Raw genomic sequence first — 23,753 nt, forward strand, 5'->3', positions numbered from 1 at the left:
GCTTTTGGACAGATTCAATCATCTAGCAAATTCTTAAAAACTTTCTAATGAAATGAATCATCTTTTAATTATACCTAGCTACTAATAATCAGGACAACGGTGTATAACCACACATATTTTATTGTTTTAAGTACAACAATGATTGTAAACCACCAGACTTACTACATATTCCAATCTGCTCTGCCCAAAGCCATCATCTAAAAGACAGAAAGAGTGATGAGAAAGAAATATGCATCGTTTTGTTGTTTTTTTTACAAAGATCGAAGCGACACCAAGTAAACAGCTTAACTTATACAAAAAAAGTCCACATGCAAATTAAATGCATCGAGTCCATGGATCCACTCCTTGATAAAGTACCTCTGAAGAGAAGTAGGTTGGGCGTAACTTTAGGCAAAATAATAAATAATCTGTTGCTGAAATGTCTCTTAAAGTATCTTAAAAAGAGTCGAGAAACATCCACACGTCTACACAGGAGGAGGAAGAGAACGCAGCGATCCAAAAAACACCTGATAATCCTCAAATGCTGAAAAGGTGGTGATACAATCCCTCGCTTTCTGTCCGTTTTAGTGATGAGTCTCCAGCTCCACTATGGTCCATTCTCCCTGCGGAGAGGCAGCATCCTCCGGAGAGAAGCTGGTCACAGTGATGCTGGTGGTAGAGTCGTCCAGCGGAGAAATGAGCTCCGCCCACCGCTTGAAACTTTCCTTCTCGTGAGGCAGAAAGGCCTGCTCGTTAAGACAGTCCCGGGACAGAGACAGGGTTTGCTTAATCAGATACTGAGCCAGGTTCAAATCCTCTGGGACAGAGTTTATGACGCCCAGACTGGACTCCTGGTCGGACAGAAGCTGCCGGAGCAAGCTCCAGTCTCGCTCTGCAAACTTGCTGTTTTCGTCCACCTCTTCTGTCCCGTCGTCTTCTCCGGTCCCTTCTTCATCTTTCTCCGCTTGCTGCTCGTTGTCGGTCCTGTCCACGTCCAAGCTTTGCTCAAAGGCCTCTCCCACGTCCAGCTCGTAAATGGGGGACAGCACTTTAGACGGGCGTCGGTCATGTGTGCAGCTTTGATCCAGTCTGTCACAACCATCAATGTCCCCTAAAAACAATTGACAATACTGCACAATGACCAAGAGTTTTATCCGTACGTGGGGCTTTTTTTTTGTGTTTGCTTGTTTAAAACAAGACATTTTTCTCTTAATACATGCGCTGGACGAGTTTCTGACTTCTCAAACTGATCTAAAAGAGTTTCACCCCTAGTGCAACTGTGTCCTTCATGATGTAGGACTTTGGCGTTCTAGTTTGTGGCCTAAAATAGCTCAGTACACTCTCAAAAATAAAGGTTCCTAAAAGAACACCCTTAACAGACCATGGAAACTCAAAGAACCATCTGAATGCTTAAATGGCTCCCGGCTATGATCAAGTACCTGAAGAAGAAGTACATGCTTCTATGATTACTATCTAGATTATTGAATTATTTATATTGTAATAAAAAGGGTTCCACTATTGTTAAAATAACCCTTATTGGTACAATCCAGAACCCTTTTGGGGCAGTTCAGCTTTCCTGTGACATTGCTCTGAACAAGCCTTTTAGGTTCCTTTCATTTTAAGAGTGCACTGTATGTTGTCTGATCATTGAGCTACAATTTCTTCACATTTAAAAGCGGTTACTACTTCATTACTCCCCCACTGTCATTTAATCAGCAATTCTACAATTAAATGAGCAGCGGCTTACAATTAAGCAGATATGCCAAACACCAAAGTCCTGAGTAGAGGAGGAGCTGGACTTTGGGTGATGAAGACTGACAGCTGCCGTAAAGGTGATGCACAGAGAGAAGTCTACACTGAATGTGTCTCTTTTATCCACATCTATGTAAACAAAATAAATAAAAAAAAAGCAAAAAATAAAAAAGCCATGCTTTTGCCAGCATCAGGTCAGTATGCAACTCAATGTTGTTCAGGCACAGAAGATAATTCGTGCAAAACTGAGCGAATCTTTCCTTAAAGCTATCTAAACACACACGCACATAAAGAAGTATCTTAGAATGATGTTATTTTAAACTGTATACTAGCAGTTTTCTCCATATTCATACACAGACACACTGACAAGTACTGAAATATGAGAAACATGCTGGCAAAAGGTAACTGACCATTTGGCAATTGATATACCAGTAAGAACTGTAGGCAAAGAAACCTTCAGCAGGGGCTGTAACTCTAAACATTAGTGTGAAAAAAGAGAGACATAGCAGGACCTTTATCTAAAAAAACACACTATACAGAAAAATCTACAAATACTACAGAACACTGAACCAAAAAAGAGGAAAAAACAAACAAACAAAACAAAGCTGAACTCTACAGTTAGGAAAAAATGATAACCTACTGACTAGCAACACCGTGCTCTAGTGGAAATGAGATAAAGGAAATAAATACATGATTTAACAAAAATAAACACACACACACACACACACACAAACAAATCAACATTGATGGAGTTCATAAATGACAGAAAAACAATGATGACAGCTAGAGTCAGCATGCAAGAGTTCCTGGTTTGGGTCAACTAATAACCAGACAAACACACACAGAGTCTATGAGGATCAGGGCTAAACTCATTCATGCTGATCCTGAGTAAAGAAGCGCTTTACAAACCAGCGGCCCGTGCCGCTGCAGTCAGACTAGTATGACTGCTACAGAACAGACAGTCAGTTCAGGCTAAGCACAGCTAGCTAAGGAAGTTACCAAATGAGCTCGACTTCTGCTGGGCTTTTTTTTTTTTTTTTTTTCTTCCCTTGTGCATATATTTATATTCAATTTTGCTGGCCAAGTCAAGGAGTGCTTGTGTATACTTTGCATAAATAAACAATAGTAAACAATAGTAAATAAAAACAAAGAAACAAAAAAAAAAACAGTCTTCAGGCCTTCAGGCTTGCTATATGTATAGATGTATAGAGTTGTATGGCTGTCAAACAAACAAACAGAAAGAAAGAAAGAAAAAGGAAAATATAAAAATGCTAAATAAGTGCATGTTATTAACGTCAAAGTGCACTGGTACAACTAACGTAGCTCGTGCTACTAGGCAGATGGTCTCGGTTAGCATATTATGTTAGCATATTGCGTTTTTACACAGGCAAGTAGGTTTTTAAAGAAAATGCTTCTCATCATTGCTGTTTGTAAACTTCGTACGGGCACAGTGCCTCAGTGTGAAGGTAGTTTAAGTTGTCAGCTGACACCTGATTGGTCAAATTTGCAGACAGCAAGAGATCCTGATGGTTTGGTGAAGAAATGGAGGGAAAATAATAATTAATAAAAAAGAAAAAGGCCAGGAATGCTCTTAGCATATGCAGTACTGATTATAAAGGTTCTACACAAAATCAGCCTATTCTAGGTGTGAAGTGTTCTACTTCTAGACCAAGAGCCAAGTTGAGCATTTGAGTGGAAGATTGTATTTTGCAAAAGAGACTGGTGGAGCTGTGTAGGGTAGGGTCACTTTGGCAGGGACTGTGGGTGCAGGTAGATGCTTTTCAGGCTGGAATTCTGGTGGAACTGGACAGGGGAGGGGCTCTAATATTATACATTACCTGCTGGGGACTGGGCGGGGTGTGCAGGTGAGGAGCTAGCGGGCACCTGCGGCTCAGGCAAGTCTAGCCGCAGGTCTGCTCTTTTGCTGTCTGTGTGTTTAGGCTGCAGGCTGCCGTACTGTTCGGCCAGCCGCAGGTCCAGGTGACAGGGCCGTTCCTGAGGAGCAACCTCGTTTATGTCCGTGTCCAGCTCGAACTGGTCACACACACGCTCCTCCGGTGGAGACTCGCGGACCTCTGTAAGGAAAACCGTAGATTTAGGCTCCCCCTCCTGGAGGCTGCTGGAACCGCAGCCAGCCTTTGATATGCCACTGGGCTTCTGGGAGTTGCAGTTGGCCTGCCTGTCGTGGGACTCACTCTCAAAGACGTCGCATGGCGTGAGGGAGTCCTCTTCCTGCTGAGGGGGTGTCTGGGTTCCCCCCTCTTCAGATCCCAGCTCCTCACACTCGTCCACTGAAAGCAGCACGGACCGGCGGAAACCGGAGGCCGACTGGTACTCTGGCTGTTCGTTTTCCTGCTCAACGCCGTCTTCAAACGCCAGGTTCACGATTCCCTGAAACTGAGGGGGCAAAAATGAATCAATGAGGATTTTACTTTACTTTTTTTTTTTTATTAAATCATAGAAATATTGATTGCAGTGCATTATGTTTGTCTTTTGAACATTAGCATTCACAGATTAATGGCATAAATAACATTTAGTGTTAACACATTAACATGTTTACTTTGACAGCTCTAATAAAAATCCTTTATAATAATTTATTATACAAAATTTTGCCCAAACTTCAAAATTCTCTAGTTAACTGGACCAAAATAATCAATTAAACATGATTTATGATGCAATAAATTTCTATTTATGTACAATAATACTGTATCATACCAAAACAATTTAATCAAATAATAATAATAAAAACATGAAATGACCCCTAAATCATAATCAAATTGACACAAGTGAAAAAATAAAGTGTGAGGTCAAAATAAAGCACACCCTTACCTGGAACTGAGGAGAAAGCTCTGCAAGAGGAGGTGCAATCCCACCAGGTAGGACTTCCACTTCTGACCTTTCGTCTTCAGACTCCTCCTCCTCTTCCTCCTCCTCCTCCTCTTCCTCCGAGGAGAAGAGCTGGTGGTCAGGCACTTTCTTCACATCTGTTATTGCTGCATTCATCTCAGAGTTCTCCTCCTTCACAATGGGCTCATCACGCCGCAACCAAGACGGCGGCCTCCGGCGCCCCACCTCTTCTTCGCTGGTGGTCTCTGCCTCTTTACCTCTAAGCCGCACCTCCACCCGCAGCCCGGCCCCTCCTTCATACATTTTAAGCTCCTCTGGGGTGCTAGTGTCACTGCTGCTGCGGCCCAGGAAGTCTGGGCATCGCATCGTCCCACATTTGGATGCCCCGCGTTCATGGGAGTGGCAGTCATCATCCTGTGAGCCACCTGCGTCGTAATCTTCTGACCGTGGCTTTATATCGTCCGAGGAAGTGGTGGCACTGGCTGTTTCTGACTCAGGACTAACCTGGGGGTGTATTCCACCCCATGAATCCTCCAAGGGTGTGTCTGTGCTGCCTAGACTACAGGGGGTGTCAGGGGGTAGGTCTGAATCTCTGGAAGAATTCTGGGCATTAGTTGCCTGTGCTGCTGCTCCTCCGCTGTGGTGACCTGGGGTAACTTTAACTACACCCACCTCACTCTTCCTAGTCTGGGTACTTACAGGGTTAAGTTGGCTTTGTGCTGCTTCGGTCTTCTCCTCACTGCTTGATTTAATTTGTGAATCGATGCTTTTCTCAATAACTGAACACTTCTTCGAAGCCAACATATCTGTTCCGGGTGCAGAATCCTGAACTGAACTACGCTGCTCTGCCAAAACTGTGCCAACGTGTAAACTTCCTTCAGACAAAACAGAAACTGTGGAGCTCTCGTCTTTAGCTGACCTCACATCCTGTCTTTTCACCTGTTCCTTCACTAGCTCTGTAGCAAAGGTGGGCTCCTGGGGGGCCAGTTTGGAGTCTGGATGTTTGGGACTGGATGCTGCATCCTTCGTCGCAGCACTTGGCTTTTTAGAGGCAGCTGGAGAGGACTGTTTGGATGATGTCGCAGATCTGGGAGACGTTTTTGCAGCTGGGGTTTCCAATGTTTTCAGCTTGGCAGCTGCTTTATTTGTAGTAGCTGGAGTAGGTTTAGAGGTGGAAACTGTGGGTTTTGCTGCTTTGGCAACTGGTTTGGCCTCTGCTGTGCTGGGTCTGGTTAGTTTCTTGGTGGTTGAAAGCTTGGATCCCTCTTTTTCATCTTCTTTTCTTGGAGACGTAGGTTTTCTGGAGCTCAGGGCAGAGCTAGGTCTGGGTGAAACTGTTCACAGCAAACAAAGATCAGCAAATATACTGTATATACACTGAGCAGCCAAAACATTAAAACCACCTGCCTAATATTGTGTAGGGACACATTTCTATAATGAACTTTGTAGTAATGGTAACAGAAATGGTAATAGGTCATTAACAGTATATGTGTGATTAAATGGATAAGGTACTGGTACGTCTCTTACCATGGTTTTCTGAAGCAGTACTCCTGCTCTTCGCTTCTGTCCGAGCTGCAGTAAGGCCACCGACACCTGCTCCACTTCTCACTGTGGTCTTGGGCTTGCTTGCTTTATTAGTGGGGCTGAAGATCAGAAAACAGACAACTCTCAGATGTATGTTACAGTATACATTATGTAGGAGACATTCTTTAATTTTTAATATATATATATATATATCTCAACACATAAATAATGTACTGTGCCCCTCTTTACTGGCAACATTGTTTTTGGGGTATAATAATCTCTCTCCCTCTCCCTCTCCAGAATCAAAATTGACAGCAGTTCAGTTGAACAATCAAATCATCATGCAGTAATTCTCCTCCACATTTTACGATTAGTACGGTTCTGGTTTAAACATTAAATAGATTTTTGTACTGTCATGAAAAAGCACTGATCTTTATAACCAAGGGATTCATAAAACTGAGATAGAATAAAGCTTATGAATTAAAATGACAAGGGCCATATCTAAAATCTTTATTTCTGGATCAAACACATTCTGAAACGAATAAAAGCAAATGAAGGTCTCCTCCCAAATTGTCCTCTCCTGCCCTAAGGGCTTACGTCTGGTGGCATATTTTGAAAGGCAAATCCGGGATGCCTGGTCTCAAAGCCCTTACAACACACACAGTGTGCATCAAAAATCACAAAGTGTCTTTGTAATATTGCAGCCATCTGAACAAAAATAATTATGGCATCTTCATCTACGCAGCAAACGAGGCGTAATCGTCCATTAATATCTACTAACATCAGTGCAAGATGCTTTTGAATTCAACACCGTCACCATTGGGGGGAGCTCTTGTCCAAGACAGAACGGCTTCCCCACTCCCCAGTCCAGTCTGCTGCACTACACCGCACAGTTTTGCATTTTACTTGCTCCAATACTCTGAACTCGGCTCAGCAAAGGAGACAAGGTTTATTATTAGCTAGTGAAATGATTCAAGTGTGTGTGTTTGCAAGAAAAGCATAGAATTAACACCCCTTCAGGTGTAAAAGCTGGTGCTTCTCACCTGTTGGTCTTGTCCGTCTCTGGTTTTTGGACAGCCTTGGTCAGAGGAGATTTTGTTGTTGCCTTGGCTTGGGGTTTTGGCCTGAGAACTAGAAAACAGAAAATAAATACTGGGTTTTATAGCACGTGTCTATGGATTTACAGAGTCTGTTCACAGAGAGAAAATAAATAAATAAATAAATAAATAAATAAATAAATAAATAAAACATGCATACAGTTACATTCCAGCCAGAATCACATTGGCCACCAACCATGCTTACTATACTAGGTCTACTGAGTGAGTTATATAACTCCACCTGTACTGTGAATCAGGAGAACACATTAGTCAGCATTAGTCATGGTAAGAAGCTTAACGATGAGTTAACTGTAGTTTATGCCCTGCTAAAACCTGCTCTGCTGATCACAGAATCTCAGAGAAACACACACATGTGCTTGTTTTTATACAATGTATAATATAAAGTGGGGTCTTCTATGTTAAAATTAGGTCTAGATTGAGGTTTAGGCTTAAAAAAAATAAAGTCTATTTTAGATTTTCTTATTTTACAATGTACTTAAAGTGTAAGAATGCTTTTCTAAGTCTTGCACATGCATCTTAGAAAGCTGTCTTTCAAAAAACAAATAGACCCCCAGGCCGCAACTTGTCTGTATTCACACTGATCTCCTGTAAGTCACTGCCCACCCCTATCTTCACCATTTCGGCTAGGACAACATGGAGGAAGCTGGACACACACACACACACACACACACACACACACACACACACACACACACACACACACACACACACACACACACACACACACACACACACACACACACACACACACAGCTGTGCTGCCACAATCCTCACAATGAGAACTGCTGGAAGTGCTTTTCCAAAATGGAGATAATTATACACCAACATGATGATGTTGTCTCAAAATGACAAATGTTACAAGCATGTAAATGCTAATTGCGCTTAAATGTTCGAGTGAAGACAAGTAGATAAATCTTCATAAACTAGAGACCTGAGGAAGATGATGGTTTGGGAGAATCTTCAGAGAAATACATGTAATACCGTTCATCTGCAGCCAACAGTGCTAACTATATAACACAGGTTGTGACAGATAAACTCATGGGAGCTCATTACAAAGAACCATCAGACAGTGAATAAACTTGACTATTTTCACAGAAGCAAATCGTTACGAGGCGAATTCCAAGTGTTTATAGTTTCATTATTTCACCATCAAGAAGCCAAATTTGAAGTGGGCAGCACCGCATATCAGGGGAAAAACGCCATCACCATCACACCCCTTACAGTAAGAAATTGGCACAATGCTTTTTTTTGGTCGGGGAGGAGGGCATTTAACTGCTGTTTAGTTCCTGAAAACATATGAAAAAACCCAGACACACACACAACCCGGCTAATAAACAAATTACATGGCACTTCACTCCTTCACAAATCCTTCCCTGACATCCTTTTCGTTCTCTAAACCTCCACATTTCCCTTTCTGTCCTTGATGCTTTCTCTCGCTTCCGTCTTAATTATTCTCTTTCTGGTTTCTGAAGGGAGTGGAAAGACTGATGCTCTTTTCACTGAGGGAGACCGTTATCAGTCTTCACACAACCTGACGCACTGTATGTGAAGAAGCACTGAACAATGAGTGGACAAGGGGATTAATTCTTCACACTTCACTGTGCATGTGTGTGTGGTTTGACCTTCAGCTTTTAGCCACAGCTTGAGTTATCCCTCATCTTCTAAACAGGCTCCACACTGAATACAGAGAACACAGAAACATACCCACATAAAGAACAGCAAAAGCAAAGCCTTCTAACTCCAGCATGCCGTGCTTTATCTGCTCTCCCGCAGAGCTCCTCCAGCTCCTCCAGCTCCTTTGGGCCACAATTTCAGTCTTTTCCCACGAACATAAGCAGTCAAGCTTTGCCTGCCTGTCTCTGCTTTACTGTCTCTGGCATCTTTCCCTGCCTCCACTGCACACAGATCTCTGCCAGGGGTGCTTGGCATGGCAACAAAGAGGTCAGTAGGCTAGATTTTGACGCAATAATTACACAAACAACCAATAAAATTACCAATGAATTGAACAAGCGTATGTTCCATAGCTAAAAACAGCAGTAGCAGTCCTCTTAAAGCAACAGTACGTAACAATTTTACCTTCAAAATCGAAATCATTCAGGCTTTGAACCATAAAGGGTACCACAGTTATGAGGCTTTGTTAGTATGGTCCACCTAGATGCCTTTAAAGTTTAAGGGGTTAAAATGAGCCATTAATTTTGGAGTGTTCATGCTCCTACCTGTAGAAGCAGCGTGGCTGTTGTTGCGTGGACTGCTCATGCTACTCTCTGGTGACGCGCTTCCTGATGTGGAGGGTGTGGTTTGGGTGCAGTGGGCGTTCCCTGGGCTGTCAGAGGCAGAGCCCTGAGTGGAGTCCTTCCCTGATGCTGCAGCTCTGTGGGTTTTCCCTGCTGTAACCTGTCCCGCTGCCCTAGCAGGCCCGGCAGTGGAAGACTTGGGCCTGGCCCCTGTTGCCGTCCTCTTCTCCTGGGCCGCTTTACCTGTGGGTGACCCCTGGGTGCCATTAGTAGAAGAATTCTCCCTCCGGGCAGCTGGGCCACTGCTACCATTCAGCACAGGCTTAGCTGCGGATGTTGTTTTCTTTTTAGCCGGGCCGCAAGCCAACTGCGCCTTGTCAGTCTTGGTGTTGGTCCCAGGTTTGGTTTTTGTGGCTGCAGCCGTGGTATGTGTTGTCAGATTGTCGGATTTCATGGCACTCGATGGTGCTGCTGCTGGAGGCTTTCCAGCAGATGGACGCGGGACCCTGGGAGCCTTCAGGGGCCGAAGAGTCGGAGGACTGTCACAGGGTGATGATGTGCCTGAAGGACATTTTCCAAGCTTCTGCAGGAATAGAAATACAGAAAAAAATGAAATACGGCAAAAAAGATTCATCAGTGCCCAGATTTACACAAACAGGATTCTACGTAGTATGGAAAATGTTATAAATAATAACATTTATAACGTAAATGAATAAAAGGTACAGATCATCTTTTTAGAATCAACTAAAAATATTTTAATGTGAAGAACCCCCTTTTGGTGATGTCTGTTTGTGTAATACATCTAATTTGGGCTGTTATTTCAGATCATCCTGACTGAAAGGTTGATCTGCTAGATGCAAATTCCGAAGAAGAAACCTAGTTTGCTAATGTTAGCCACTGCTAATAACTGGATTACTGTGGTACCGGTCACTAAATCTCCATTACAACTGATTGCAATGAATTGGATGTTTCCAATAGAACAAATGACTCCTCAAATCAGGACAGCAAGCTATTCAGAGATCTGAAGGGTAGCTGTCATGCTCACAGACTCATTTGCAGAATTAATCAAATGCTGGTCTCCCATGTGAGGGTGAGAGCGTCGTCATTCACTTTAGCTTTAGCCTTTTCACATATTACTTCTATATATTCAACGTTTGGGCACCCCTAGTACAAATGTATTTTTCTGGGAATGGAGATCAGTTTATCTTATACTCACTAAACCAAACAGTGGGTACCATTTTTCTTTTATACAATTTTAATGTGGGTGGAAAATGACTGGGAACCCCATGCACAAGTTGGGGCACCCCAAACTTTTCCAGCACTATTCCATCACTACGATCTTCAGCAGTAAATATGGAGCTTTGTCCCATTATGTTTTTTTTCTGTATGGTTTGTGTCTGGTCGCTATGACAACGGATACCGGATTATTGGTTTATGATCCATCTGTTTGTAGGGGTGTGTGAGAAGGAAGCCTGAACCTTGTATTCCAGTGGGCGAGTTGCTTTTTTCATTGCAAGAGATATCCATGACAATTCTACTGTGTGCTATGGTCCCATGAGGGGAAGGGTACTCTCTGCTTTGAGTTGAACTGCATATTGTAGAGCCAGTTTCAATGGTCTATTACACAATGAGGGTTTCGTAATTCTTAGTGGTGGACTATATCCAGATTCGGGGTGTAAGATTTCCTTGCGGATCCATAAACTAAGCCCCCGTAGTGTAATCGTGATCAGACCAGTGTTCTGTATAGACGTAAACAGTGTGGTGTTCAATGCCAAGGAAGAGCAACAACCCTCTAAAAATAAGGAAGAGGACTGTAAAGCACCTGCAAAATTAGTGATCTTTCAAATTAGGGTGATCAGAAAATGCTTGACAAAAGCTGACAACCTAAATTTAAACAGGCGTGTATAGCGGCAGAAGGGTCAGAATGAAATGTTTGATTGGTCGGCACAGATAGAGGTTTGGCTGAATTCATGCATCTGCTCCCCACTTGGTTTTGGCTAGAATCTTTATGATCCCTCATTTGTTTCAGGAATCTTATGACGCTTTTCCACTGGGCGTGAGGTACAGGTGCTAATTAGAACCCAGAACTATCTGTACCCTCGTCACGTACCGGTGTCCCCTTTCCATTGCAAAACGGGAGCCATGAAAGCAGCAGAGGCTCTGTAGCTCTGGGGGAGGAAATCAAATTCTTAAAAATAGACGCATGAAATTTGATCATTCGTCACATCGATTTTAACAGGTTATGTTTAATGAAGCAAAGATGTGCTAGCTGCCTTTGACTAACATTAGCAAAACAATACAAATTAGCAACCCTCTGTGCTGTGCCACTGCCCGAGCTCGTGAGGACAATTGTCGGACTGTTTCTATCTCCGCCTATGCCTCGCGGTTTGGTGACCTTGGTACCCAAACGTAAGTGTAACCAAACACCATGTTAAGGTATCACAGCGTTGAAGACACACCACAGTTGAACAAACCGCCCAGTGGAAAAGCATTATATAATGTATGAAGGTGAGTCTGCTGTCTATAATGAGTTTAATGAACTTGGTTTCCTTTAAGACTCGGATAAGGTCTCCGTTTAGGTATAGCTTAGGTATGTGGTATATAGTGTTTGTAGTCTACAAAGGTGAATATACATGGTTTTAGTTCTGGGGAACTTGAAGTCCAGATCTGTGTGTAACATTTAAGTCACCGCATGAGTCTAAGGCCATCATCTATGAATTTTTTTTTTATTTTGGCATAAATCTATCATTATATTATATTATAGTCATTCACAGTGATGTCATGTCGTGTGAAATGTCGCACTGGTAAGAAATATACCAGCTCAGATCCCTTTAGAATGGTGGTACTTAAACCAGGGATCATAATGCCTACAAAGCAAAGCTTTTTTTTTTTTTTCATTTATTAGCAATCAACAAACCAGTAAACAAGCTGTTTCTGTGGTTTTATAGGTACATGTCAATAATGGTAAAACAGTGGTTTCAATATTTGGTTACTATGTTGCTTGTGTTTTATATAAACCAATTGGTCAGATTCATAAAAGTCAAACGGCACCACATCACACCAAATGTGCGACATACTAAATAAGACCCATTCATAAAGTCACCATGGCTGTGATCAGCGTGGCACATGAACTGCTTGGATAAACCAAGTTGCCCTTAATTTTTCTTTTAAAATCACAACAGAGCAGCAACCTCTCCTCAATCTACATCTGCATTCTAACCGGACCACCTGAGCTTTCCTCCTCAGGAAAGTCAAGTTCTTCTAAACAGCAGCTGTAAAGTTTACGATGATGCTTAATCAAACCACATCAGCAGATGTCTTATATGCATTGCTTACTCCACTTAATGTGTGCCAAAACATCCTACTAAAATCATCCCATCTCTACTGGCTTCTTACTACTTCCTACAACATTCAGAGAATTCGACCCTTCCTCTCTAGAGAGGCCACCCAGGTGCTTGTTCAGACTCTCGTCACTTCCAGACTTGACTACTGCAACTCTCTTCTGGCTGGTCTCCCTTTGCGCACTATCAGGCCCCTACAACTTATCCAGAATGCAGCGGCACGGGTCGTCTTCAACGTCTCTAAATTCAGCCATGTCACTCCACTGCTGCGTTCTCTTCACTGGCTTCCTGTAGCTGCTGCCTTCATCAGATTCAAAACCCTGACGCTGGCCTACAAAGCCAAGAACGGACCAGCCCCTCTGTACTTGATGGCAATGGTCAAAAGCCGATCTGTACCAAGAGCCCCTCCAGCTTCAAGTACGGCTCGGCTCGACCCGCCATCCCTCAAAATCCACAGAAGTGGTGGAACGAGCTTCCCCTGGGTGTCTGAACGGAAGAGTTGCTTGCGGTCTTCAAACGCAGACTAAAGACCCACCTCTTCCAAGAGTACTTGGGCGAATAGTAGAGTACTATGGTCACCTTATTGACTTGTGTTTAGTAGTGTCTAAGCTTAGAGGCATCTTTGAATTTTAAGTCTATTCAAACTAGCTGAGGTTTTTCTTCAGTAAATAGTGAAGCACTTTTGTAAGTCGCTCTGGATAAGAACGTCTCCTAAATGCCGTAAATGTAAATGTACTAAATGTCCTCCACAGCCAGTTTGCTGTGACTATGTCCCCGAAGGGGCTTATGAAGAATTTGTGCGTCAGAGGCAAAGGTGGTCTTCTCCTGACTAAACCTGCACACAGAGACTCATTAAGGACAGTGTCACACCTTTTGACTCAGATTTCTCAGAGATTGATCAGTCCTCTAAGGTGTTCAGTAATTCTGCTGCACGTCATCACAGGTCCCCTCACGGTTGTCATGGTGGCGGCGGCTCGGTGATTGGTGGATTAGTGTCAGTAATTTACTGATAGCTTGCAAGCTCCGCTTCCGCTGCATCGTTATTTATATTAAAGATGAAGCACTCTCATTATGACGGACATGCAAGGCTTTCAGCAGCGAACCAGATAACAGACAAATGATAATTACCTGAGAGCTGGTGAGGACAGGCTTTTTACTCAGTCTTCTGCAGTCTCCAGTATCAAGAGTAGCTTTTTTTTTTTTTTTTGGAGGGGGTGGAGGAAGAAGAACAGAGAAGGTGGAAGATAAGAATAATAAAAAAAAACAGACAATAATATATTATTACATTAATGAACAGAGCTTAATAACTATTTTCATACTTTTTGAAACTTTTAATTGTGTAAATGTCAGAATGAATCCTAAACAAAGAGTCCAAATATTACAAATGTCTTTACAGTCGCACTCAAGTTACAATTTCTTAGAAATATTTTTTATTAAATTAAAATTAAGAATGAAAAAAAATACCAGTTTGTACAATTAAAAAGCAGATATTAAGAATTAAAAATACTATTTTTACTATTTTAGAATTAAAAATACTATACTATAACTACTGAAAAACTTACTAGCATTTTACTGCTAGTTGCATGTATGACTGTGGATGTATAGAGCAAGTGAAACACTAATTTGTCAAAATCAAAATAATTGCAGATCACTTGTTCCAACTGTGCACAAGGATTAAACTCTTGGACCGACCTGCAGCTCCAATAGAGTATAACTATTAAAATTGTAGTCTAGGTCTCAAATGAGAAAGTCATTAATCCGGTCCTTGGAATCCAGCCACATAGGACAAACTTAGTACTGCCCCCCAAAAGTCAATGAGTTAAATCAACATTCTGAGACCCGTTAATCGACTGAGATTCAAGGAGAGCAGTTAAGAAGGTGTTTTTTTTTGTTTTTTTTTTTTAATCAAATATATGTTTCCACTCTAGCGACGCTGCATTCTGGAGCGCTTGCTAAAAGACAGCTATGCTATAACAGCATGCGCTGGTGGTTCAGTGTTGAGGTAAGCTGAAGCTGAGAAACTGAGGCGGACAGGGTGGCAAGTACGGCTAACAAGAACGAGGTTTCAGCAAAGGTCTTAAGTATGGAGGTATTTTTGAAGAAGAATCCTAACAAATGCAAGCTCTGACCGCTAGAATTCGCTCACCTTTCAACAACATTGAACACAACATTGACAAACCACTTGAAACAGGTTGCAAGTTGCTATAGGCAGTCATTCTCCAATGATCTGGGCAGAATTAATGTAGGCAGTGAGTTTTATTTACAGGCTAATTTAAAATATCTGTTGCTGGGTCTGTCATAACACAGGGAAGTATGACCAATCATCGGTCTTGTGATTTTTTTTTTTATAGACTAGGCCAGTCTTTAGTTTTAGACCTATTAGCTGTTTGTTGTGCAGGAAAAATAGCCTTTTCCATCTTAAATATTCCAGAATCTAAGTGTTTATTTTGATTATTTCTTTGTTTACATCTAAGATTTATTTATATTTATAAAAAAAAAAAACCACACACACTGGTCTCAAGCCTGTAGAGTACGAGAAATTATTATTTCAAAAATAGGCGAAGCCGCAGATTTCTGGGAGGCCTACCATTTCTCTTTTTTTCTAAAGTCTTTCTTAAGTAAGCTGGTCCTGTTCAAGTAGTGATTTTAATATTTCAACTGAAAATAAATAAATAAATAAAATGGGCTATTAGAGCTTATTTAAGACAAACACATGCTGCTGTCTGTCTCAATATTTCACAAATCCATACGGCAGCTCGACTTTATATGTCAGTAATTAAAATAGTCTGCAGTCTGTCAACATATTAGAGACAAAACTATAATATCATTTCACAGATTTTTAAAGGCTCAAAAATATATTTCCATATGGGGAAAAAAAACCCAACAACATATGAACGAATCGGCGAATCTTCGCACTGAACGGCCAAATCAGAGTTGGGTACAACTCTAGATCAACTGTGGTGTATATAACGCTGTCTAGATTCACACACATGCAGACACGCATGCAAAAAACACCTTACTTGGTCAAGCTAACAGATACATTCACATTCCTGAGCAACAGTTGAACTAGAGCCCAGCAGCGTGACTGTAATTGTGATTGCACTGCGCATCCTTCAAAGCCAATCCTGTCCTGTCCTCATTAAGATCAAAGTGGAGGTGAAAATTCAGCCGTACACAGTCTCGGTCCCTGTAAAAAGGAGACTGAGCTGAGGTTTCAAAACGGCTATACCCTCACATTGCCACCCCCCCCCACCCATCTCCTCTATTTGACGGAATGAAGTAGGCGTGTGTATGTACGTGTGCATGTGCGTCTGCATACATTTGCCATCGCATGTTTTACCTCGCACCAACATATATGTATGATATGGTAGCGATAATGTGGTACAGCGCACGGGGGGGTGGAAGCTCAGAAATCAAACCTGTCAGAATGCACCAAAACACTGTGACAAATGCATAATTCATGCACTGTGTGCGTCCAAACGCAAATCACTGGGGAAAATCCTAATATAAACAGCATTATTCATTCCCTTGCGGTGTCTAATAATAATCAGCACCAGTGTGAGAATCCTTCAACCACCTCTGCAAAAAAAAAAAAAAAAAAGAAACATACGGCAAAGCCACTGAGCCCAGTGCTTCGCCTTAATGTTTCTCTTCATCTGGCGCCTACAAAGAGGGACTAGAATGAGACTAGTGATTCACACACACACACACACACACAACCACATCCATATACACTGAAGCCATAGCTTAGCAGACAGACAGACCAGCAATAGCAGTCAGAAAGCCATGCTATACATCCAGCAGTGCTACACACGTTCCGCAGAACTGATACTGCTTCTAATGCTGCACCATACAGGTTAAACACACACACACACACACACACACACACACACACACACACACACACACACACACACACACACTTTCTTCCTTAGCGCAGGCAGGGATTTAAGTGTGTGTGTGTGTGTGTGTGTGTGTGTGTGTGTGTGTGTGTGTGTGTGTTCTAGATCTATCCATCCATCCATCAGTCTATCCATCTATTTTAATATATATTACATTTAAATATATTTATTTATTTATTTTCTCTCTCTAAAGCATGGGGAAACACTAGCTGTCCTTGCATGGTGTGAACATGGTGAGACCCAATGAACAGGAAAGGCATTACTACATATGTAATAAATGTATTTTTCTGCTTCTCCTATCAAGTTACCACTTCATGGATGCATGGCTTTCCTACCACAGTGCTGATACACAGCGGGTGTGTGTGTGTACGTGTGTGTGCGCGCATGCTTTTCCTTTTCTTACCTGCTAGGATCTGTTCTCTGTGTCTCGGTGGCAGCGTGTCCCATCCTCGCGTGTGCCGCACTGCAAAAAAGGACTGAAGCAGAAAGGTCCACAGGCGAGCGTGCAGCAAACACACCTCACGCCTGAACGGCTGAGCCACAGCCAGCGAGGGGGAGAGAGAGAGAGAGAGAGAGAGAGAAGGAAGGGAGGGAGGGGGAAACAACAGCACGAAAAAAAAAAAAAAAAAAAAAAAGTGAATGTGCAGCTGCTTGAGAGCCGGTCTCCGTGGCAACCTAGCCCTGCTCCCCTCCCAGAAACCCCCCCCGAGCTGCAGTGATGATGTCATCAACTGGTGGTCCTACCAAAGAGACTGAAGGTTGATTTTAAAAGCCCACTGCCTGCTATTCTTTCCCTCTCCCTCTGTGTGATTCATGTTTTTCCTCTCAATCTCTCTGGGTAAAACGGACTCTGAGCCAGATTGCTGTCGGCCACACCCAGCGCCTCTTCACTCTAATCCAGCCTGCCAGTTCCCCAGAGATGTGATTTAAGAGGGGAAAGAGCAAGCGAGCGAGAGTGTGCGAGCGAGAGTGTGCGAGAGAGAAATACACAGATAGAATATCAGAAAGACAGTGAGAGTGAAGGTAAAGAAATAGAGCTCTACGAAAATAGTGATAAAAAGGAAGGGGTAAAAGAAATGGAGGAAAGGAGTGAATATAATATATATATATATATATATATATATATGCAAAAAAACTGCAAAATAAACAGAGATAGCCGAGCAGCGGTTCGAGAGATAGCACAGACAGCTAACAGAGAAAGAGACAGCGCTGAGAGAGACAGAGACAGATCGCTCAACAGACAGCTAACAGAGAGAGATAGCAGAGAGAGCGTTAGATAGCTGAGAGAGATAGCTCAACAGACAGCTAACAGAGAGAGCGAGAGACAGCTTAGAAACAGATAGCCCAGACAGACAGCTGAGAGAGAGACAGACAGGTGAGAGAGAGAGAGCAAGAGCGAACGAGAGAGATGCAGTAGAATGAAGGTGGTGTGGTCAGGCTTGTTTACCGTGGCCTTTTCTATTTGTAGTGTCACTTCGTACTTTGTAGTGTTACTGTAATCCGGCCTGAACCAGGGACATTACAGCACAGCTTAACTCCTGGGATCACATGAAGCGTTCACTATTCTGGCACGTGCCAACAACACAATCTTACACACACACACACACACACACACACACACACACACACACACACACACACACACACACACACACACACACACACACACACACACACAGAGAGTTACGGGACTATCCCTTGTGAGAATCCTCAACTGTTAAGGCTTCATATTTAATCCTAATCATTTGCATGACAGAACTCATCAGCATACTATTCCAACTAAACCTTGCATCTCAAGAATGGTAAGGTCATAAGAGTGTTCTGTGTATGTTAAGGTCACATGGTATTTTAATAGCTTTCTACTGCCCGATCCGTCTATGTTCAAAAGTAAAAGAGCAGCATTTTCAAACAATATAAAACAATAAAATAAACGCACAAGTGAAAAAAGTGCAAGGTTTTGATCTGTCAGCAACAACATTCAGTCCTTCTGGCAATCAGAGACAGTCCTGGAAGCACAACACAGCAGCCAAGTGGCCAAGAACAGCACGGAAAAGGCTTAGGAGGGATTCTGATGAGATTAGCTTTTGTTGTAGTTTAGTGGAATACTGTTTTCATCCTCTCCTCTCATTTGTCGTTTAATGCTTTACCTCCACCTGCTCCTGATTGGCCGTCTCTGCCATCAGTACGTCGGTGTCTGACTGGTCACTCAGCTGGTCCACAGCGGTGAAGAGATCACAGCAGTTCTCCACGGTAACGCCCTCCCGTACGGCCACACACACCTTCTTCAGCAGCGCAGGGTCACGTGTGAACTCCTCTCTCTGAGACGGCCAATCACAGCACTGTTAGAATCACATCTAAAACACATATTCCGTATTCTACATTTCGCGTGTGTGTGTGTGTGTGTTACCCTGCGGAGGCTGTGAAAGGCAGAGGTGTGTATGACTCTAGGCAGGTGCATAACAACGGTGTTTAAACACTGCTCCTGAAGCTCACTGGCTAGACTCAGAACCTGCTTTGCCCATTTGACTTCTGGCAGACTGCCAATAAGCTGCTCACTGTCACACAGCACCAACACCACGCTCTGCACCGTCTGCAAGAGAGCATTCTGTGTTTAGCCTCATACACACATTTACATATACATACACATAGTTGTTGTCAGACGTTTGCATACACATCATCATGGACATGAGATTCTTGACAATATTGGACTTTCAGGGATTTCTTTGAACTGTCCTTTATCTGGGGCAGAATGAGTGACATGAGTTTGGTGGACCTGTTTTTATTTTTAAAATTAGGCATGCACTGATACCGGTCCCAGAACTGACAAAATTAGCTGGATTGGGTATGGGATAATTAGTCTGATCCAAAGAATCGATCCATTCACGGAAACCAATTCTAGGCTTCTAGGTATTCTAGGCTTCATAACCTGCTAGCTCCTCTTTAGTCTCACAGACTTTGAATTTCAGAATAAAAGTCCTGATCCCAGACAACACTGTGCCGAGGTCAAATTAACAGAAACTAGGTTTATTTATCTGTGTTCATTTGTTATAGTTTGTTTTAAGTTAGTAAAGTAATGATTCCGTCAATCCTGATGTCCTAAGTCTTTCCCAGATGGTCAGGTATATGGTTTATTTAACAAAGGTATCTGGTCGGATTCAGGTATTGGGCTATATGCAAAGTTTATGTATCAGTATGTGTATCGGAACAACAACAACAAAGAAATCCCTAGTCAAAAAACTGGCCATAGTCAGGGCCTCTTAACTTGCTGTAGGTGATCATGATTGACTACAGCTGGTAGCTTTTCTGCCCTCATATAAAAAGGTTTTTTTTTTGGAAACACTCATTGGACTGACCTATACACAGTTCAATAGGAAAGTCCAAAGAGATCTGTGCAGTATGACTGTAGAGTCACAAATGAAAATGTCATTTGGAGCCATTTCTAAACATTTTCCAAGATCATCAGTTCAAACTAGTGTATGCAAGTACAAGATATTGAAAGATGAAGCCACATTCTCAACGTCTAGAAGACGACCCAAGCGGTCACTCTTCTTTGCAACGAAGTTGGTTCAGATGGTCAATAACATCTCAGGAACCACCAATGAACAGGACTACCATGAACTTAAAGCAGGTGCCTAGTTTTAGTTCATGGCCTAGCGAGTTTTACATTGCCATGGATTGAAGGTTTGGCATCCATGCTCCAAAAATAACACCTTTAAGTTTGACTAAAGTGTGCAGCTGACCACACGGACAAAGAGAAAAACCTTCTGGCGGAAAAGTTGATGATCAGATGAGACAAAGATTGAAAGGTTTTGCCACAAAGACCAGAGTATGTTTAGAAGATTAATGGGGAGATATTAAACTCCAAGAACACGGTACTACCTGTTAAGCATGACAGTGGTAGCATCATGTTCTGGGGCTGTTTTGCGGCCAGTGGAACTGGTTAATTGAAAAAAAGAAAAAGAAAAGGAGAACTACCAGATCTTGGATCCAACTGGGTGTTCAAACAAGACTATGACCCGTTACATGTAGTTGCGGAAAGAATAAAGCAGGCTTGCCGAAATCCTGACCTCAATCCTATCAAAATGTGCTGACTTTGCTTAATCGTGCCCCCCAAATTAAGACATGTGCACCATATTCCTGTTCTCTATGAGATACGTTGTAAATTGAACCCCAGAAAAAGAACAGTAATAAAAAGCCCACTTCGACATGCATACCACGATATTCATGTCCATGATAATGGTCTGTAAGTGTCTGACCACAACAGTACAACTGTATAGGTTATCTGTTCAGACATGATTTGGTATTTAGATACACACCCAGAATCCACACATAATCGCCTCATTTTCATATCAACATCCACCGATCAGCCATAACATAAGTACCACCGGACGGGTGAAATAAGGAACACTGATTCATCTTCATCTACAGTGACATCTGTCAAGGGGTGGATATATTGGGCAGCAAGTTCTTGGTCAAGCATAAGAATCTGATACACTGACACGACTCAAATTGTGATGGTTAGATGACTGGGTCAGAACCTCTCCTAAACATCAGGCAGATCTTGTGGGGTTTTTCCTGGTATGCAGTGGTCAGCACTACCTACCAAAAGTGGTCTAAGAAAGAGCAACTGGTGAACCAATGACAGGGTCATGGACACCTCTGAGGCTCATTGATGAGATCTAGTGTCCTCATCTGAAAACTTACAGGAATCCATGGCATCCATGCCTTGAATACCTACTCAATACAAGTCAGGTAGTGTTAATGTTTTGGCTGATCAGTGTAAGCACACACACACACACACACACACACACACAAACACACAAATATCAACGCTGTGCGTAATGGAAGACATGCAGTGTTTCCACATTCAGTCATGTCACGTTGTGACTGAAGATTTCCTGGAGTAATTCAATCTCCTCCACCAGTGTTTACATCATAGCTGGCTGGCCCTCCAACCTCTCCATCACACAGGGCTAGTTGGCCAGCAGTGCAGAAAGTGTGTGTGCGTGTGTGCGTGTGTGCGTGTGTGTGTGATTGTGTGTGATTGTTTGTGTAAGAGGGGGCCAGTAGCCAGAGGTCACGAGCTGTCCGTTTCCAGCTGCAGGGATGTACATAAACTCAATTAGAGCCCCTAATTACTCCATGCTCATCGTTCGGTCTCCAATCCAGCAGTAGCAGGACACAGCTTGGGCTATTAATGACTTCCTGCCCTGTGGGTGGAAAAAAATGGACAAGGGGGCTGAGGCACTCTGGCATTGTGCGTACATGTGTGCAAGTGAGTAACACACCATGTTTTTGGTGACGGTGTTGAGGCAGTCTCTCTGTAGCTCCTGAGGAAGAATGGCGAAGCTCCTTTCTGACCAGCACTTCACAAAATGTTCAGCAACCCATCTGAGAACAAATACATGCATCATACGGTTTGTTGTTGCTGACACATAAATAATAAAACTAGATGAAATAACAGAATAGGATAAGATGACAACACATCTGCACCTAATAATTGGGGTTACACATAGGACCCAGCCTATTCCCTGCACCTATGTTCTAATCAACCATCACTTAACCAAATAGTTTACCTAACTGCAGGAACACCTCACTGGCCTCCCTGGTGCCACCAGTTCCATGAGGATTTTATGCACAACCTTAACAATACTATATAGATAGCATATTCAAAAAACAGCCTAAATCTCCCACCAGGTGAAACTTGTACATGCAAACTTCCCAACTCAACCTCAGCCCTTCTTATCCACAACCACTGACCAGATATTTCAGCTATTTCTGACAGTTGCTTCAAGACTGTCCTCTGAATCCAAATTCAACAAGCAAAGATGTGGCCGACTAAACTACAAAGCCCCCCCTCCGACACCCATCTCTACTGGTCTAATTTATGCCTGCCACCCACACTCTGTCACTTCAGCCTTCTACCTTTCGTAAGCTCCATCAACTTCAATCTGGAACTGTTAGCTCAACAAAATAACCTATCCGTTTGCTGTCCGTGTATAACACTACATGAAGCCTCAGTGTAGTTTACGCAACCAAATGTGAGACCTGTAGTTTAGTGCCTACGTCTGCCAGCTTACCAATATACTCGTTTTCCATTATACTCCCACCTGAGCACCAACCTATGAGCTTTACTACCAATAGCAATTGGCATATTGTAAACATGCTGATAAAATGTGTTTCAATGTTGGAAGGACATCATAAGTAGCTCCCAACAGAAACACCTAGCTCTTGGCAAGTATATACCCGTAGTATCGAGCATACTATACCTCTGTCTATAACCATCTTGGGCACTGCTCGAGTTTCCTTGCCCGCATGCAGGTGTGCAGCGCATTTCTTCAGGCTCTTCAGGAAACTCAGTAGCCATTAGTCATCTCTTTTTACTCCTCAATTAAGCTGGTCAGCAATAGTTACAGCACCCCCACCTCCCAAACCATACCATAGTGCTAAGAAAATGCAGCCACTTCCTTATTGCATTATTCATAATCCTTTCTAGCCTCTGCACCTCAGTAATTGGAACCTTATAAACAGTCAGTGGCCACCTTACGTGGCAGCAAACATCACAACTTTAATATACCTAACAGAAAAGACTCCTTAATGCTATTAACAGTCTCTACCATTTCAGTCCTCGATCCCACAACCTGCTTTTTATCACTGCTCTTTAGTGCTTTACTATACCAGAAGGTATCGTTATTCTCTCTCCATCATAAACCTTTCTGGCACTGAGTCACTTCTAGACATACTGGGGTTTATTCTTCATCCTTCCCAGTCAAAGGTTATCATTTAATTTCTCCGGTAGCTGCCGGGTATATGGAAGTAAGGTAAAGGTAAAGGTGCACATATTTGTCACTGTACAGTGTACAGCGAAATGTGTCCTCCGCATTTAACCCATCTGGTAGTGAACACACACTCACACACACACGTGTTAGGGGCAGTGAGTACACACACACACACACCCAGAGCGGTGGGCAGCCAACTCCAGAGAAGGGTAAAGGGCCTTGCTCAAGTGCCCAACAGTGGCAGCTTGCCGAGCCCGGGAATCGAACCCATAACCCT

At 42.8% G+C, this 23,753-nt stretch overlaps 1 protein-coding gene across 1 annotated transcript in view; it reads right to left on the bottom strand.

Moving 5' to 3' along the window:
- Window positions 1-102: 102 nt before the first annotated feature.
- Window positions 103-23,753, bottom strand: part of btbd8 (BTB domain containing 8) — a 42,606-nt gene continuing 18,955 nt past the window's right edge. The window contains exons 10-20 of the mRNA XM_072684034.1: window positions 21,986-22,088; window positions 19,105-19,287; window positions 18,845-19,015; window positions 17,101-17,230; window positions 13,924-13,985; window positions 9,437-10,037; window positions 7,146-7,233; window positions 6,106-6,221; window positions 4,561-5,912; window positions 3,570-4,128; window positions 103-1,090 (exon numbers count right to left, since the gene is read on the bottom strand). Coding sequence (XP_072540135.1) covers window positions 564-1,090; window positions 3,570-4,128; window positions 4,561-5,912; window positions 6,106-6,221; window positions 7,146-7,233; window positions 9,437-10,037; window positions 13,924-13,985; window positions 17,101-17,230; window positions 18,845-19,015; window positions 19,105-19,287; window positions 21,986-22,088 — 3,892 coding nt within the window. The 3' untranslated portion in view covers window positions 103-563. The remainder of the gene's footprint in view (window positions 1,091-3,569; window positions 4,129-4,560; window positions 5,913-6,105; window positions 6,222-7,145; window positions 7,234-9,436; window positions 10,038-13,923; window positions 13,986-17,100; window positions 17,231-18,844; window positions 19,016-19,104; window positions 19,288-21,985; window positions 22,089-23,753) is intronic.

The sequence above is a fragment of the Salminus brasiliensis genome, chromosome 7 (genome assembly GCF_030463535.1).
Source record: "Salminus brasiliensis chromosome 7, fSalBra1.hap2, whole genome shotgun sequence".
NCBI lineage: Eukaryota > Metazoa > Chordata > Actinopteri > Characiformes > Bryconidae > Salminus > Salminus brasiliensis.